The sequence below is a fragment of the Chiloscyllium punctatum genome, chromosome 44 (assembly GCF_047496795.1).
Source record: "Chiloscyllium punctatum isolate Juve2018m chromosome 44, sChiPun1.3, whole genome shotgun sequence".
NCBI classification, from domain to species: Eukaryota; Metazoa; Chordata; class Chondrichthyes; order Orectolobiformes; family Hemiscylliidae; genus Chiloscyllium; species Chiloscyllium punctatum.
The window spans coordinates 16005053-16023059 of record NC_092782.1 but is presented as its reverse complement, the minus strand read 5'-3'; the positions used below and the strand labels follow the sequence as shown (position 1 = coordinate 16023059).

The following is an 18007-nucleotide window of genomic DNA, read 5'->3' as shown; positions in this document are numbered from 1 at the left end:
GGAATAGATTTGATCTGATTTATTATTGTCATGTACTGAGATACAGTGAAAAGTATTGTTTTACATGTTAACCAGACAAGTCATACTGTACATAAGTGCATCGTAGAACAGAGGGCAGAATACAGTTTTACAGCGACAGAGAAGGTGCAAAGAAAGATCAACTTTAATATATGAGAGAGTTGCAGTATTTCTGTTCTGATCTTTAAAAGATTGTGCAAAATACACCATATGTGCAAAGCTGATCATGAACCTTGAATTAGTTCCAATATTTTAAATTAACCTGTTTGGACATGTTCTGATACATCTGGGCTTCTCGTCCAGAGGTAGAAGCACTACCACAGTGCCCAGAGAGTCCCAATGAGCACCTGGTGACTAATATATTTTCTGCAGAGGGCGGTCCAATTGTACATTGAATTGGGGGATGCATTGTGCAGGTATCTGTCCCGGTTAACGTCGTTGGCTTTGACCCTTTGACCCTTGACCCACATTCCATCTGGCTTTGCTTCCTTTCAGAGTGAAGGGGATGTGTTACCGGCTAAAAACAAACGCCAGTTGGTGGAGAAGATCATGTACACGCTGGTGTCGGTGCCCCACGGAAATGATATTGCGTCGCTCTTCGAGCTCGACACCACCACTCTCCAGAGAGCAGACTCCCTGGTCCCCAGGTAACTCCTGCCCTGGCAGCTCAGGCTGCTGAGGATTGTGGGGGGGAGGGAGTTGGATCAGCCACGTCCTTATCACATGGAGGAGAAAACTCGAAGGGGCCTACTCCTGCTCTTGGTTAATAAGGAGGCAATGGCCTGGTCATATTATCGCTAGGTTATTAATCTGGAGGCTCAGGTAGTGTTCTGGGTTCAAATCCCACCACAGCACTTTGTGGAATTTTAATTCAGTAATAATCTAGAATCAAGAGTTCACTGGTTCCTATGAATCCACTGTCAATTGTTGGAAAAACCCATCTGGTTCTCTAATGTCCTTCAGGGAAGGAAATCTGCCACCCTTACCCAGTCTGGCCTACGTGTGACTCCAGACCCACCGCAATATGGTTGACTCTTAACTGTCCTCTGGACGATTAGGGATGGGCAGTAAATGCTGCCTAGCCAGCCCTGAAGGACATTAGTGAACCAGATGGGTTTTTCCAACAATTGACAGTGGATTCATGGTAACCAGTGAACTCTTGATGAATAAATTTTTTTAAAAACTCAACAGGCCTGACAACATCTTTGCAGAGAGAGGGAAATAGGGTTTAACGTGACTGGTATAGTCTACCTCCTGTTCAGAGCCTCATGTTTCTGGTCCCTTTTCCTGCTTTTGGGACAGAAAAGTTGCAATTTGCGTGTGAATGAATTATTTGAGAGATGTGCATTTTCTCAATTGTTTGTGTCACTCATGAAATGTATTCAGTGGAAACCTCTTACACTGAGTTGTGGGTTTCCTGGATCTACCCAAATAGTTACAGGTATAACCCCCTCCACCCCCCAACGCTTATGGCACAGTAAAGCCCGACATTGACCCAACTGAGCTTCCAGGAGCTAAGTAATGGCTTTTTCATAGAATCACAGTATCCCTATAATGGGGAAGCAGGCCATTCAGCCCATCTACACTCACCCTCCGAAGAGCATCCCACCCAGACTCTTTCCCCCATCCCATCCCTGTAACACTGCTAACCCACCTAGCCTGCACATCCCAGAACTCTATGGACTCTATCCCAGTCCACCCTAACCTGCACATGATTAGATTAGATTCCCTACAGTGTCGAAACAGGCCCTTCGGCCTAACCAGTTCACACCGAACCTCCGAAGAGTAACCCAGCCAGACCCGTTTCCCTCCGACTAATGCACTATGGACAATTTAGCACGGCTAATTCACCTGACCTGCACATTTTTGAGATGTGGGAGGAAACCCATGCAGACATGGGGAGAATGTGCAAACTCTACACAGTCACCCGAGGCTGGAATTGAACCTGGGACCCTGGTGCTGAGAGGCAGCAGTGCTAACCACTGAGCCACCGTGCTGCCCCATCTTTGGACTCAAAAAAAAAACTGTGAAAATGTTGAAAAAGCTGAGATAGTGAGTTAGTTTAAAGGTAACAATGCAAGTGTTGAAGAAGACGAGGAAAAACTGGCCATAGCGACAACTGCTCTGCAAGATTGTAGGGTTTGGAATCTTCTCTGTATTTGGTTTGTTAACTGCATCCTGGCCTGTGTTCTGTTTCATAGAATTTAAATGTAACTGGAGTAACAGCAAGAGCATTATTTCACAACATTTGTGGTTTCTCTTCAGGAACTCCTACGTGAGGTTAAGACATCTTTGCACAAACACCTGGGTCACCAGCAGTAATATCCCTATAGATATCGATGAGGAACGGCCAGTCATGCTGAAGGTACAGTCACTGGTTACAGCTGACACCTGGAATGCCACGAATAGTCCAGGAACATTACCGCTCTGCCATAGTCTTCCTGGATAGGAAGGTCAAAGCCCAATTGCACTCGAGGCAAATTCCAAAGCACCAGTTTATGGGAAAGATATCTCTGGAATGTGGACATTGTTGGTATTGGTAGTGTTTATTGACCAACCCAGGAAAGCAGTTGGTGGGCCACTTAAACTCAGAGGTTCCTCCTTAGGCTACCACTGATCAATGCAGACTCCACCCATGCAGAGAGCAGCAAGTGACACTGGACTAGTCATCCAGAACCCCAGACTAATGTCCTATTAGGGAAGGAAGTCTGCCATCCTTAGTAGGTCTGGCCTAAGTGTGACTCCAGACCCACAGCAAGATGGTTGACTCTTAACTGCCCTATGGGGCCATTAGGGATGGACAATAAATTGCATTCACTCCTGGTCACCGCATTACAGGAAGGATGTGGAGGCTTTGGAGAGGATGCAGAAGAGGTTTACCAGGACGTTGCCTGTTTTAGAGGGTATGAGCTATTAGGAGAAGCTGGACAAACTATGGTTGTTTTCTCTGGAGTGGCGGAGTCTGAGGTGAGATTTGATAGAACTCTATGAGATGCACAGAATGGGTTAACAGTCCGATTGGTTTTCCCAGAGTTGAAATGTGTAGCATTAGTGGGGCATGCACTTAAGGTGAGAGAGGCAAAGTTCAAAGGAGATGCGAGGGGCAAGTTTTTTATATACAGAGTGGCAGGTGGTTGGGACACACTGCCAGAGATAGTGGTGGAGATTTATACGATACGGGATTTTAGATAAGCATGTGATTAAGCAAGGAATGGAAGGGTATAGACCATGGGCAGATAGATGGGGTTAGTATAATTTAGCTTCCTTAGCTTCCACCTTCCCAGCCTCTGTATTCCAGGGACCATCCTCTGCTGTTTCTGTCACCAGATACACATCCCTTACCTCTCTGCATTCTACCACATCCTAGTTCAGTTCCCTGCCCCCTCCCACTTGTCAAAGGAGAGGTGTTGAATCATCCACCCACCCTTTAACCTTGTCTCCCCCACCTAGCCAGCACCTGCTCCAGGTGATTTACCATGTACTCACTTCAATTTGTGGCTCTCTCAACGCAATCTGCTCAGTGTTAGGGAGACTGAATGCCAACTGGGTGAGGTACCTCCATTCTGTTTGACCTCCCTCCACCCCTCCCCCCCACCCAAGCTTCCTGTCACCTGTCACTTCAATTCTTCAGCCACACCTTCAGCTTCCTGTCCTCGGCCTCCTGCAGCGTGCAGTGAGGCTGCGTCCCAACTTGATGAACAACCTTAACTTTGTGGAGTTCAGTTTGAGATTCTCTGTCCATAGACTCTTAAGAGTGCTACACCACAGAGACAGGCCCTTTGGCCCACACTGATCCATGCTAACTCCACTTCCCTGCACTTGGCCCATATCCTTCTAACCCTTTCCTATCCATGTATTTGTCCAAATGCCTTTTAAATGTTATTAAATGTCCTCAACTACTTCCGCTGGCAGCTCGTTCCATTTGTGTACCACCCTCTGTATAAAAAAGAAAATGTTGCCCTTTCAGCTTCCCTTTTATTCTTTCCCCTGTAACCTTAAACTGATGCCCTCTAGTCCTTGATTCCCCAACCCTGGGAAAAAGCCGGAGTGCATTAACCCTCTCCATGCCTCTCATGATCTTATCCACTTCTGCAAGATTCCCCCTCAGTCTCCCATGCTCTTTAAAAAAAATCCTACCTTGTCCAACCTCTCCCTATAGTTCAGGCTCTCGAGTCCTGGCAATATCTTTTGTAAATTTCTTCTGCACTCTTTCCAGTTTATTAACATCTTTCCTATAGCAAGGTGACCAAAGCTGAACACAATACTACAACTGTGACCTCACCAATGTCCTGTACAACTGTAACATAATTTCCCAACTTCTATACTCAATGCCCTGACTGATGAAGGCAAGTGAGCCAAAAGCTGCCTTCACTGCCCAGTCTACCTGTGACTCCACTTTCAGAGAATCATACGCCTGAATCTAAGATCCCTCTGTTGAACTACACTCCTTAAGACCTTACCATTCACCATGAAACTCCTGCCTTGATTTGACTTTCCAAAATCCAAGACCTCACACTTATCCGTATTAAACTGCCTTTGCCATTTCACAGCCCACTTCCACAGCTGATCAAGGTCCTGCTGCAGTTTCTGATAACCTTCCTCACTGTCCACGATACCACCCATTTTAGTGCCATCTACAAACTTACTAATCATGCCTTGTATATTCTCTTCAAGTCATTGATACAGATAACAAACAGCAATAGGCCCAGCACTGACCCCTGAGGCACTGTGACTCCGACAGGAGTCACAGGGCTCCGACAAACATCTTTCCACTATAACCCACTGCTTCCTATAATCAAGCCAATTGTGTATCCAATTTGCCAGCTCTCCTTGGATTCCATGCGATCTAACCTTCCAGAACAGCCTACCATGTGGAACCTTATCCAAGGCCTTACTGAAAGCCATATAGACTACATCCACTGTCTTCCCTCATCAACCTTTCTGGTCACTTCATCAAAGAACTCAAACAAAATTGTGAGGCATGATCTTCTACTCACCAATCCATGCTGAGTACTCCTAATCGAACACTTTTTTTTCTAAATGCATGTATATCTTATCCCTCACAATTTTCTCAAGTAACTTACCTACCACAGACATAAAACAGCGCAGTACAGGCCCTTCGGCCCTTGATGTTCTGCCGACCTGTGGAACCAATTTGAAGCCCGTCTCTTCTATACTATTGCATTTTTATCCATATGTTTACACAATGACCATTTAAATGCCCTTAACATCAGTGAGTCTACTACTGTTGCAGGTAGGCCGTTCCATGCCCCTACTACTCTGAGTAAAGAACCCACCTCTGACATTTGTCCTATATAGATCACCCCTCAGTTTAAAGCTACGTCCCCTTGTCCTAGCCATCACCATCCAAGGAAAAAGGCTCTCACTCTCCATCCCATCTAACCCTCTGATTATCTTCTATGTCTCAATTAAGTCACCTCTCAACCCTCTGTCTCATTAAATCAGCCTCCAGTCCCTCAGCCTTTCCTCATAAGACCTCTCCTCCATATCAGGCAATATCCTAGTAAATCTCCTCTGCACCTTTTCCAAAACTTCCACATCCTCCTTTTAATGCAGCGACCAGAACTATAGACAATAGTCCAAGTGCGGCCGCACCAGAGTTTTGTACAGCTGCAGCATAACCTTGTGGCTCTGAAACTCAATCCCTCTATTAATAAAAGGTAACACACCATATGCAGCCTTAACAGCCCTATCAACCTGGGTGGCAATTTTCAGGGATCTATGTACCTGGACACCGAGATCTCTCTGCTCATCTACACTACCAAGAATCTTACCATTAGCCCAGTACTCTTTATTCCTGTTGTTCCTTCCAAAGTAATCACCTCACACCTTTCCACATTAAACTCCATTTGCCACCTCTCAGCCCAGCTCTGCAGCTTATCTATGTCCCTCTGTAACCTGCAACATCCTTCAGCACTGTCCACAACTCCACCGACCTTAGTGTCGTCCCCAAATTTACTGACCCACCCTTCTATACCCTCATCCAGGTCGTTTATAAAAATGACAAACAGCAGTGGCCCCAAAACAGATCCTTGCAGTACCCCACTAGTAACTGAACTCCAGGATGAACACTTCCCATCAACCACCACCCTCTGTCGTCTTTCAGCTAGCCAATTACTGATCCAAGCTACAAAATCACTGTCAATCCCATGCCTCCCTTTTGTGCAATAGCCTACCGTGGGGAACCTTATCAAACACTTTACTGAAATCCATGCACACCACATCAACCACTTTATCCTCACCCACCTGTTTGGTCACCTTCTCAAAGAACTCAGTAAGATTTGTGAGACACGACCTATCCTTCACCACAAAACCGTGTTGACTATCCCAAACAAACCACTTCCTTTCTAGATGATGCTAAATCCTATCTCTATAACCTTTTAGACGTACTGGTCTATAGTTCCCAGGTGTCTTTGCAGTCCTCCTTGAATAAGGGCACAGCATTCACTACCCTCCAGTCTGCCAGGACTCCAATGATACAAAAATATCACCCATAGAGACATGGAGAGGAGGAGTAGGCCATTCAGCCCTTCAAGTCTGCTTCATGTTTCAGTATGATCATGATTGATCATCCAACTCACTCTCCTGTTCTGGCTCTATCTCCAAACCTTTGATCTCTTTAGCCTTAAGAACGATAATGAACTCCTTATTGAAAGAACTCACAGTTTGGTCTACCACGTTCTGTCAAATTCCACCGTATTGCCACAGTTTGGGTGAAGATATTACTCTTGATCGCAGTCCATGTCCTCGGGCTGGGACCCGCAGTAACGCCCTCTGTCCTTTCTGTCCTGAATTGGAGGTGGGGGAGAGAAGTAGCTGGGGAGGCAGTGAGAACTTCACCATACCACCCAGCCTCACTCAGGGCTCCATCTGCCAGAAACCCTCTCCAATTCCAATTACATGACCAGAATGGGAATCAAAAGTACTCTGGGGAGGGTGTTGTTTTGTGGGTGAATGGAGTAGCACTAAGTTCAGCTTGTTAACTGTTGTTCTTCTGTATCTGTTACTACCATATCTGGTGTTCTGTTTGTAGCTCTGGATTGCTAGTCTGATAAAGTCACCCTGACACTACCATCTGCAGGATTGATACCCCAAAATATTCCAGTCGCTTTCTCATAACGGGCTTTCCAATTGTTGTTGTTATGTCAGTGTGTCAAGGTTGTGGATTGAAGGTTGCTTTCTTGCCATTAGATTGGAACATGTCCAACCAAAGAAGACAAGGAGGCATTTGCGATTGTCTCTGTGCCTCTTTCAGAAGTCCGAGACTTGGACTTTGCCAATGATGCCAGCAAGGTGCTTTATGCAATGGTCCAGAAGTTGGAGGATGGCTCCCTTACACAGAATGAAAGAAGGTTGGTGAATGCCTCTTGCAAATCCTTATTGTTCGCAGAGTATACCATTCAGAAGCAGGGCCTGTTAAACCCAGCAAATTGGTTTGAATGTTCATGTTCTTTGTGGACAACCCTTAGCCACTACTCCCTGTGGGTAACAACCTCCGCCAGCTTTCCCCGGAATTCCCTATGGGTTGCATTGGGGGTTGGTTTATGGACCAAAATTTTGGTTTTCCTGTAAGTGAACTGAATGGAATCCTTTCCCATTTTACAGATGATATTCAAAGTTAGGTAGAAGATTTGTAGCTTGGGTGCTCGTTGTTGTGGTTCTGTTCGCCGAGCTGAGAATTTGTCTTGCAAACGTTCCGTCCCCTGTCTAGGTGACACCCTCAGTGCTTGGGAGCCTCCTGTGAAGCGCTTCTGTGCTGTTTCCTCCGACATTTATAGTGGCCAGTCTCTGCCGCTTCCAGTTGTCAGTTCGAGCTCACAACACACTTCACATTCAATAACCAAATATACGAACAAATCAACGGAACACCCATGGGCTCACCGATCTCTGGACTCATCGCAGAAGCAGTAATGCAAAGGTTAGAACAAACAGTCTTACCACAACTTCAACCCAAACTCTGGATCAGATACGTGGATGACACCTTTGTAATAATTAAAAACACAGAAATAGAGAACACACACCAGATCATCAACGCCACACTCACAGGAATCCGATTCACTAGAGAGGAAGAAAAGGACAACCAACTCCCATTCCTAGACACGATGGTACAGAGAACACCGAACGGAGAATTCACCACAAAGGTTCACAGGAAAGCCACACACACAGATCAAGTCCTAAACTATGAAAGCAACCACCCCAACACACACACACACAAACGAAGTTGCATCAAGACACTATTCAAAAGGGCCACAACACACTGCAGTACACCAGAACTACAAAAAGAGGAAGAGGAACACCTATACAAAGTATTCGCCAAAAACGGATACCCTCGCAATTTCATCAACAGATGCCTAAGGGAGAGACAACGGAACGAGGACATGCCGCAACCCAAAGGACTAGCCACACTACCATACATCAGGAGCATTTCTGAACTGACAGCCAGACTACTGCGACCACTAGGACTCATAACAGCACACAAACCAACAGCCACTCTCAGACAACAACTCACCAGAACAAAGGACCCGATACCCAACATGAGCAAATGTAGTGTACAAAATCCCATGCAAGGACTGCACAAAACACTACATCGGACAAACAGGAAGACAGTTAACGATCCGTATACACGAGCACCAACTAGCCACAAAACGACACGACCAGCTATCCTTAGTAGCCACACACACAGACGACAAGCAACATGAATTCGACTGGGACAACACTACCATTATAGGGCAAGCCAAACAGAGAACAGCCAGGGAATTCCTAGAGGCATGGCATTCATCCACAGACTCTATCAACAAGCACATCAACCTGGACCCAATATACCGGCCACTACAGCGGACAGCTCGAACTGACAACCAGAAGCGGCAGAGACAGGCCACTATAAATGCCGGAGGAAACAGCACAGAAGCGCTTCACAGGAGGCTCCCAAGCACTGAGGATGTCACCTAGACAGGGGACGAAACGTTTGCAAGACAAATTCCCAGCTCGGCGAACAGAACCACAATTACAGATGATATTCTAAGAAAGAACAAAAGAACGTTTCACTGCCGTTAAGTGTTCTTCTGGAAACCATTTGTCTGTGAATTAGTGTTGAATGATGTTTCACCTGTCCAAGGAGATTTTCTGGGAGAAGACAGGTTAATGTAATGATGTCTCTGTGGGTTGCTTTATCTTCAGTTCCAATTGGACATCACCTCATGTTCCTCCTTGAGTTACACGCTGACCCAACTTGTGCTTGTCTTTCTCATTAACCTGTTCACTAGGGCTTGGTCAGAGCGAGGAAGCTCTCACACAGTGAGGGAGTATGGGACAACTATTCTATATACTGCAAGGGACATGATCAAACAAATAAGAAGGACAATTATTTCGTGCAGTTGATCTTCTACAATGTTACTCACTGTTCAAAGTATCCCAAACCACCTCTCCCCTTTCACTCCCTTTCTCTCATGTCTTTTGGCTTCTAATTGTTTGATCTCTCTCATTTTGCACTCTGTTCCCTCTTTTCGTGTGGGCATTTTCTTGTGCCTGTTGGCACCTCCCTGTTCCCTCACCAGCTTCTTTTGTTCTCTCATTCGGGAGTGCTCGAGCTCTGGTATCCTAAAGGAAATGCCAAAATTGTGTTCCAAGATATTTAGCATAAATCTAATTTACAATGTTAGTCCCAGTATTTTGGAGGAAGAACATGGCATCCTACCTTCCTATTCGGGTGGCACTAAATTAAATCCATAAGACATAGAAGCAGAGGTAGGCCGTTCAGCCCATCATACCTGCTGTACTGTACTACGAGATCATGGCTGATCTGATAGTCCTTACCATTGTTGCTGATTATGCAGTCCTTGATAATAGCTGCCATTGCAGTTGTTGTTAGTTCGTTTACCTGTGCAGCTCCTTGAAGTGTTGATGTATTTCCTAGTTTGGAATTCACACTAGATATGGTAAACACATGATGTCCAGGGAGCCTGGAACTTCGAGACTGAAACGATAGGACTGGGCTGAGGAGAAATTTCTTCACTCAGAGAGTGGTATTTCTGTGGAATTCTCTGCCACAGTTGAGGTCAAAACATTGAATGTTTTCAAGAAGGACTTAGATATAGCACTTAGGGCTGAAGGGATCAAAGGGTATGGGGAGAAAGTGGAAATAGGGTAATGAGTTGGGTGATAAGCCATGGTGGAATAGTGTAGCCAATGGACTGATGCAATCCTATTGAATGGCAGAGCAGGATCGAAGGGCTGAATAGCCCGCTTCTGCATCTATTTTCTACGTGTCTATGTTTTCTCCTTTGTCTCCCTGTTTCCTTGCTGCCCTCAACTTAACCAGTCACTACCAGGTGTGGTACCAGATGAGATTAAGAATGGGGTGAAACTGGCCTTAGCCCCTCCTCTGTTTGGTGTTTCTTTTCACTCTGTCCTCCTGACCAATGCTTTTCAAACTTGTATGTAGGGAGTGTTCCTCCCCTCAGCATCAGATGGGCAGCTCCTCAACTGGTTCAGATGAAGGTGCGGTGAGTGAGCCCTGATCAGAGTATCAGAGGAGAGGCAGTTTGGGATATTTTCAACCGTGAAGAACAGTATGGAAGATACACTAGTTAGCTAGGGTAAAGACCGGCTCCAAAGGCTCATAGGTTGTCTGCTCCTTTGACCAGCAAACTCTAGTTAACGGACAGGATGTTGTGTCTCTGCCTGTGATCCCTCTCAAAAACAAAACGCCATTGTTATCTTGTACCTATGGTGACTTAGCAATCTGTCTCTCACCAAGACTTCTTCACATGCATCGGTAAGTGTTATAGACCAAATCAAATCCCCTCAAATTATAGCCTAGACCCTAACTTTTATTTTATTTAGATCAAGTGTCAAGTGCTGTGTTCCAGATGTAATTTGATTGGTCAAACAACGAGGCTTTAAGACAAATACTCTTTATTCTCACACCATAGTTAAAATCCAAAACAAATGCACAAAGAACACTTGGCATAACTTTAATTCAGTTAAAATACCTAACAAAATAATATATTTAACCACTAGTCATCAACCGTTCCAATAATTCCACGTTCCATAAACACACCCTTGGCAAATCAGCAAAGCAGATTTTCCTCATGTGCTATCTCCCTTCCAGCCCAGGTGAATGGTACACAAAAAGGAAACGAGAGAGAGAGACAACTCCAGCTTTTCCCTGTAGCAGAGAGAGAGAGAGAGAGCTTTATAGATCAGCTTCAACAGCCAACTGAAAGCACAACTAAAACCGTGTGTCTGTGGGTGAGCCTGACTCCACCCAACCATGCATCCTGCGTCTAATTTTTAAAAAACACCCCGAAGCTGTTTACCCACTACCCCTGAGGCAGATATTCCAGCACTACTGTGGCAATACTTCACCGCAAGATAAACAGCACAGAGCTAATCCCTGTTAAAGGCACAGTACCATCACGAAAGGCAAGCACTCATTTTGACCAACTATCAAAATGGAAAAACAACATTACAAACTGACAGGGTCAAGAGTCTTATCCACAAGTCCTGTGTCCTCAGTATATTGTTGTCAGACAGTGAATCCTGAACAGCTGTCACTGAGTGGCTGAATAATCTCCATTTTCATTGCCTGAGATGCATCCTCAGGAAGGTCCAAAGGAGAAGTCCTCTCTTGGGTAAACATGCTGAGTACTCCAGCTCTAGTCAAACTAAGGAATCTTGGATGTCATAGGTGCGTGGACCGAAGGGTCTGTTTTCATACTGTACATCTCTAACTGTGTGCACAGAATGAAAGATGGCACATCCTTGATAGAATGGGTGGGTGATGAGAGTGGAAGTGCAATGGGTAACTTATGCCAAGAGAGCATCCAAAGCTTCAAGGATGCAGTCAGAAATTAAACAAAAGCTCAACGTCTGTCATGACAAGTGGGACGTTAGCTGACACCCCAAGGAGGTGGTGACTCTGGATGTGGGCAGGGTGTTGGCATACCATGACATCTTTCGGAAGTTCCAAACAGACACCAGCCTGGCAGAGAAGGCAATGGCAGAGATCATTCTGCACCCTGGCATATAACTTTACCCATAACCAGAGTAAATGGTTATTTGTTCCATCAAAGGGATTGGTTTCTCTCCACCTCGCCGTGGCTCTGAGGCTGCATTCCTTTACCCCTGCTGATGGAAGGATGCCTGTCACCTTCATCTCCGAAGTACATGCCCGGGAAGTTGTCATGGGTTTTTGGTTATAATGAGTGAAAGCTTGTGCACCAGCTTTCTGCATGAGCCGTGTGTATTGTCTGACTAATCCCCATCATGTCCCAGAACCCTCTTTAATTACCTTTCATTTATCGTCCATTGCAGAGCTTCAAATCCAGATTTAGCATTCCCACAGCAACATGACCAGTTTAGTCATTCCATTCTGCTTTCCATAGAGATGCTTTTATTTCTAAACGTGTCCAACAACATTGGGAAAGGGTTATTTTGCAAGTCTAATGTGTTTCCTGATGTCTAGACTGCTGTTCCCATCAGGTTTTATTAGGCTGCCCAGATAGGAAAATGATTTGACTTCGTTTTGATTTCACTGCGGTTTTGTACCTCGATGTAATCCTTTCCTTTAGTATTACCCTGCGTACTCTTTCACTGCAGCTTATTGATGGTTTATATCTGTTAGTCCTCCTCTCCGAGTCTGCCAGAGTTACTGTGTCATCTGCAGCTCTCTGATTATTTGTGTTCTGCCACTTAGTAAAATTCCCAGTAAATCTAAGCAATGTCCTTTGAACATTTCACTGTTAAGATTGCAGTGTTTTGGTGACAGAATCCAACTTTGTTGCATTACCCTTTCTATCGCCCTCGCCCTCCATTTACTGTCTATCTGACTTTTAGAATCTTCTGGAGGCAGTTTTGATAAAAGGTCACCCCGTCCCTTCCCCATCCTTCATTTCCAATGAGTTTCTCTGAAGGTCCGTGACACAGTGGTGTTATGTTACAGACTACTCAGTGTCTGCATTGCTGTGGCAACTTGCAGTTTCTCATGCATATTACAGGCTGGAGATCAGGATAGTGACAGCCATTCCTAGCCGCTTGATCCCTTGTGCAATAGTCTCACACTCATCCCACCAAAATAACCATCAAGAGTTACTCTGGATAAACATTCACACATGTATGCTGTTAATAAGAGGTCAATTCCTGGAATGGCGGGGCTATCTTACGCTGAAAGATTGGAGCGACTGGGTTTGTATGCGCTTGAGTTTAGAAGACTGAGAGGGGATCTGATTGAGACGTAGAAGATTATTAAAGGATTGGACACTCTGGAGGCAGGAAGCATGTTTCTGCTGATGGGTGAGTCCTGAACCAGAGGACACAGCTTAAAGGTAAGGGGTAGGCCACTTAGAACAGAGTTGAGGAGAAACTTCTTCACCCAGAGACTGGTGGGTGTATGGAATGCTCTGCCCCAGAGGGCAGTGGAGGCATGGAAAGGCCGGAAACCACGCTGCACCGCTCCGTTATGTAAGCAGGCACAGTAGATGTTTTTCACACTGTGATCTCCCATTAACGGCAATAAAACAAATGGTCACTGGGCAGTTTTCTCCTCTCTCCTCCTGTGAACTGGTGCCCTATTGGTTTGCAATCTTCGGGAAACCATTTCTTATTCTTTAACGAAGAAGCAGAACGAGCTGGCTTGAAGCTGAGAAATAATCTGTTAATTTGTTGACAGGTTTGTGACAAAGCTGTTGGAAGATTTGGTTTTCTTTGTCGCTTATGTGCCCAGCAATGGTCAAGATGTTTTGGATGTGGTGATCACAAAACCAAACCGAGAGAGACAGAAGTTAATGAGGGAACAGAATATCCTGAAACAGGTAGGACCACTTCACCGTTTTGTGGAAAGCTTTGTTTCTTCACATGAATAGTTCCACAGGACATGGTCTGAAGAGATCACTTCGCTGCTTCAAAGCAATAAAATCTTGTTTGGTTTATAATTTGTAATTTGGCTGATGCATTTTATTGAGAATTAGAATTAGGTTTATTGTCACGCGTACTCAGGTACAGGAACGCAGTGAAAATGTCACCCCCCACGACGCCATCTTCGGTACAAAGTACCTAGGTTCAATCTTCGATACAAAAGAAAGAAAGAAAGAAAAACCATAGATTGCCTGACAGTGATTCATTGTATAATTTAAAAAATATAGTTTCCAAAAAAAAGAGGATTCTGTGTAAAAGTTATTAGTACTGTTATCTGTGGAGTGACAAACAAGCCGTGGCATAGTTCTACACTCTGAGGTAAGTTTGAACCCACGGTGAAAATATTAACTAGCTCAACATTTTCACGAGAATAATACCAAGTTTTAAGGACCGAATTATGAGGACAAGTTGTTTAAACTTGTTTTGCGTTTCCTCGCATACTAATTATTAAGAGGTGATGTAATCAAGGTGATATAAATATCAGAGAAATTTAATAGGTTGGATCCAGAGGAATTGTTTTCAATGGTTTGGAGCATCCAAAGAATGGTGTTAGAGACAGACTGGGTGAATCAGCAAGGACTTTATCTCCCAAATTGGAAGAAAGCTGTCTTGTGATTTGTCACTGGCCAAGCAGCCTGGAAGGTCAGCTAAAGCTGTGGCGGCATGGGATCAGGTCCCATCACTGCAGCTGGTGGAGTTGAAAGTTTAGTTAATAAATCTGTGACGCAGAGCTAGTCTGTGACTGTGAAACACTCTCTTGTAGAAATCCAACTGGTTGACTAATGTCCCTATAAGAAATGAAAACTGCCATCCATTACCAGACTCCAGACCCAGTGCGGTTTACACTTAATTGCCCTCTGAAATGGCCTCACAAAACACTCGCTTCAAGATCAGTTAGGAATGGATATTGCATACTGGCCTTGGTAACGACGCCTACACCCTCAGAATAAGTTAATACAAAATGGCACACTTGCTCCAACTGTTGATGGATGCTCAATCAGTCATAGAATCAGAGTCCCACCTGTGTGGAAACAGGCCATTCATCCCATTGGGTCCACGCCGATCCTCCAAAGGACATGCCATCCCAACCCACCCCCTACCCTATCCCTGTAACCCTGCATTTCCCGTGGCTAACCCACCTAGCCTTGATGCTATGGGCAATTTAGCATGGCCAATTCACCCAGCCTGCGCATCTTTGGACGGTGGGAGGAAACCAGAGCACCCGAAGGAAACCCACGTAGACACAGGGACAATGTACAAACGCTACGTAGTCGCCTGAGGATGGCATCAAACCCTGGTCCCTGACACTGAGGGACCACTGCGCTGCCCCCAAAATGTCAGTGTTTAAGCTTAAGACCAATCTGTTTAATTCTGTTCTCTTCAATAAAAATATCAAGGGATGCAACAATGAGATAAATGGGGTTAAAACACAGATCAGTTCACGATCGAACTGGATAATGAAACGAGTCTTGGGAGTTGAATGATGGCTCCTGTGAATTGTAGTTTTGGACTGTCTAAATAAAACTCTAAGTGAGTGTGACTTCTGCCGGTGTTATCTTATCATTAGCTGATGTGTCTGTTTCTTTTGTCACCCCTCATGGCAGATCTTTGGGATTTTGAGGGTCCCTTTCATAGACAAAGGGGAAGGGCCAATGCTGAGACTGGAAGATCTGGGAGATCAGAGATACGCTCCATATCGGTACATATTACGCCTCTGTTACCGAGTGCTGCGGCACTCTCAGCAAGATTATAGGAAGAATCAGGTAGGTACTGTGTATTGTTATGAGCATTTGGATTGTGTAACTTGCCAGTATTTGCACTGAAGACAGATTCATTTAATTTAGTCAGGAGAAAAAAAGTCTCCTTATACAAGATTTCAGAATAGATATGGATTGCTTTCGCAACACTTGTTCTCAACCTCACCTTCTCCAGCACTCTCTCACAAATTGTTTTTGTTTTCATTTCAGGAGTACATTGCGAAGATGTTTGGCATCATGCAGTCACAGATTGGATACGATGTGTTGGCAGAGGACACCATCACAGCCTTGCTGCACAACAACAGGAAGCTGCTGGAGAAGCATATCACAGCCAAGGAGATTGAAACCTTTGTCAAGCTTCTGCGGAGGAACAGGGAGCCCAGGTGGGATAGTCGGCTTTTGTGCAACCTTCCCTTGTCCCTGAGATTTTTCTGTCTGGCTGGGTTTAAAACTAAATAACATCTTTGCAAGAATTCTTATGTGGACCTGACAGCAAATGCAAGAATGGCAAATTTCAAACAATCGCAACAATTTCTATTCCTCTTCCCATGTAGTGTGTGAGCTATCGCCATACAGCATGGAAACAGACTCTGTGGTCCAACCATGTTCCCAAACTGAACTAATCCAACCTGCCTGTGTTTGGCCCATTTCCCTCCAAATCTCTACAAATGCCGGAGGAAAGATCACAGAAGCGCTTCACAGGAGGCTCCCAAGCACTGAGGATGTCACCTAGACAGGGGACGAAACGTCTGCAACACAAATTCCCAGCTCGGCGAACAGAACCACAACAACGAGCACCCGAGCTACAAATCTTCTCACAGACTTTGAAAATCTTTCCTATCCATGAACTGATCCAAAAGTCTTCTAAATGTTGTAATTGTATCTGCATTCACCTCTTCCTCTGACAGTTCATTCCATGAACAAACCACCCTCTGTGTGGAAAGAGTTGCCCCTCGTGTCCTTCTCAAAACTTTCTTCTCCCACCTTAAAAACATGCCCGCAAGTTTTGAACTCTCCTAGGAAAAAGACCCCTGGCTGTTCACCTCAGCCGTACCTCTCGTGATTTTATAAACCTCCATAAGGTCACCCTTCAACCTCATCCACGTCAGTCGAAAAATAAAAAGTGCCAGCCTATTTTTATAAATCAAACCCTCCATTCCCGGCAACATCCTGGTAAACCTTTTCTGAGCAGTCTCCTGTTTAATAATATCCTTCCAAATTGTTGTGGTAGTTCAGAATTTGGTATTCTTGCATTGGTCCTGATGAGTGCAAGGTTCAGCACCATGTCTCTCATTGTATAGTAATCCAGCCATACCACACCATTTAATTTGAAAATGTGAACAATTCACTACGTGCGTATTTTCTTGCCTGCCCGACATTAGAGGGCTTTTTAAAATTTTACCCTATAGTAGCAGCATCCCCTTTAACTCACTATTTGGTGCCAACAGATTCCAGTCCAGTCGTTTCACCGTGTGCGACAGGAATTGGTACCAAAACACTTGACCGTTTGTGACATTGATTGTCTTGCAGGTTCTTGGATTACTTGGCAGACCTTTGTGTGTCCAACAACATCGCTATCCCTGTCACTCAGGAACTGATCTGCAAATTCATGTTAAATGCGTCCAACGCCGACATTCTCATTCAAACCAAGTAAGCAAGCAATATTTTCCTTTTTACCGGACTATCTGTCATTCTGAAAACTGGGCAATTAAACATCACCGAGTTCTGACAGAATAAAGCTGTGGGGAGAGCTGATACAATGTCCCTCTATTCTGGTGTCTCAGTGTACTAGAACATAGTACAATACAGCACAGGAACAGTCCCTCCAGCCCACGATGTTGTGCTGAACATGATACCAAATTAAACTAATCCCTTCTGCCTGCACTTGGTCCATATTCCCCTATTCCTTGCAAATTCATGCACTTATCTAAAATCCCCTTAAATGGCCCTAACATAACTGCCTCCACCACCAACCTTGGCAGCACATTCCAGACACCTACCACACTCTGTCTTTTAAAAAAAAAACTTGCCCCTCACATTTCCTTTGAACTTTCCCCTCTCACCTTAAATGCATGTCCCTTAGTATGAGAGTTTTCAATTCTGGGGGATAAAGATCGTGACCGTCAACCCGTCATCTCATAACTTTATAGACTTCTGTCAAATCTCCCCTCGGCCTTCACCACTCCAGAGAAAACAACCTAATTTTTCTAGCCTCTCCTTATAGCCCCTACCCTCTGATCCAAGCAGCATCCTGGTACATCTCTTCTACGCCATCTCTAAAGCCTCCACATCCTCAT

At 44.8% G+C, this 18007-nt stretch overlaps 1 protein-coding gene across 2 annotated transcripts in view; it reads left to right on the top strand.

Annotated features, from left to right (window-relative positions):
- The window catches only part of itpr2 (inositol 1,4,5-trisphosphate receptor, type 2), a 265818-nt gene that overhangs the window by 102602 nt on the left and 145209 nt on the right, over positions 1 to 18007 (top strand). For both annotated transcript variants that reach the window (XM_072562332.1, XM_072562331.1), the window contains 7 exons: positions 514 to 665; positions 2284 to 2383; positions 7231 to 7391; positions 13709 to 13850; positions 15558 to 15716; positions 15921 to 16093; positions 17241 to 17360. In XM_072562332.1, coding sequence (XP_072418433.1) covers positions 514 to 665; positions 2284 to 2383; positions 7231 to 7391; positions 13709 to 13850; positions 15558 to 15716; positions 15921 to 16093; positions 17241 to 17360 — 1007 coding nt within the window. The remainder of the gene's footprint in view (positions 1 to 513; positions 666 to 2283; positions 2384 to 7230; positions 7392 to 13708; positions 13851 to 15557; positions 15717 to 15920; positions 16094 to 17240; positions 17361 to 18007) is intronic.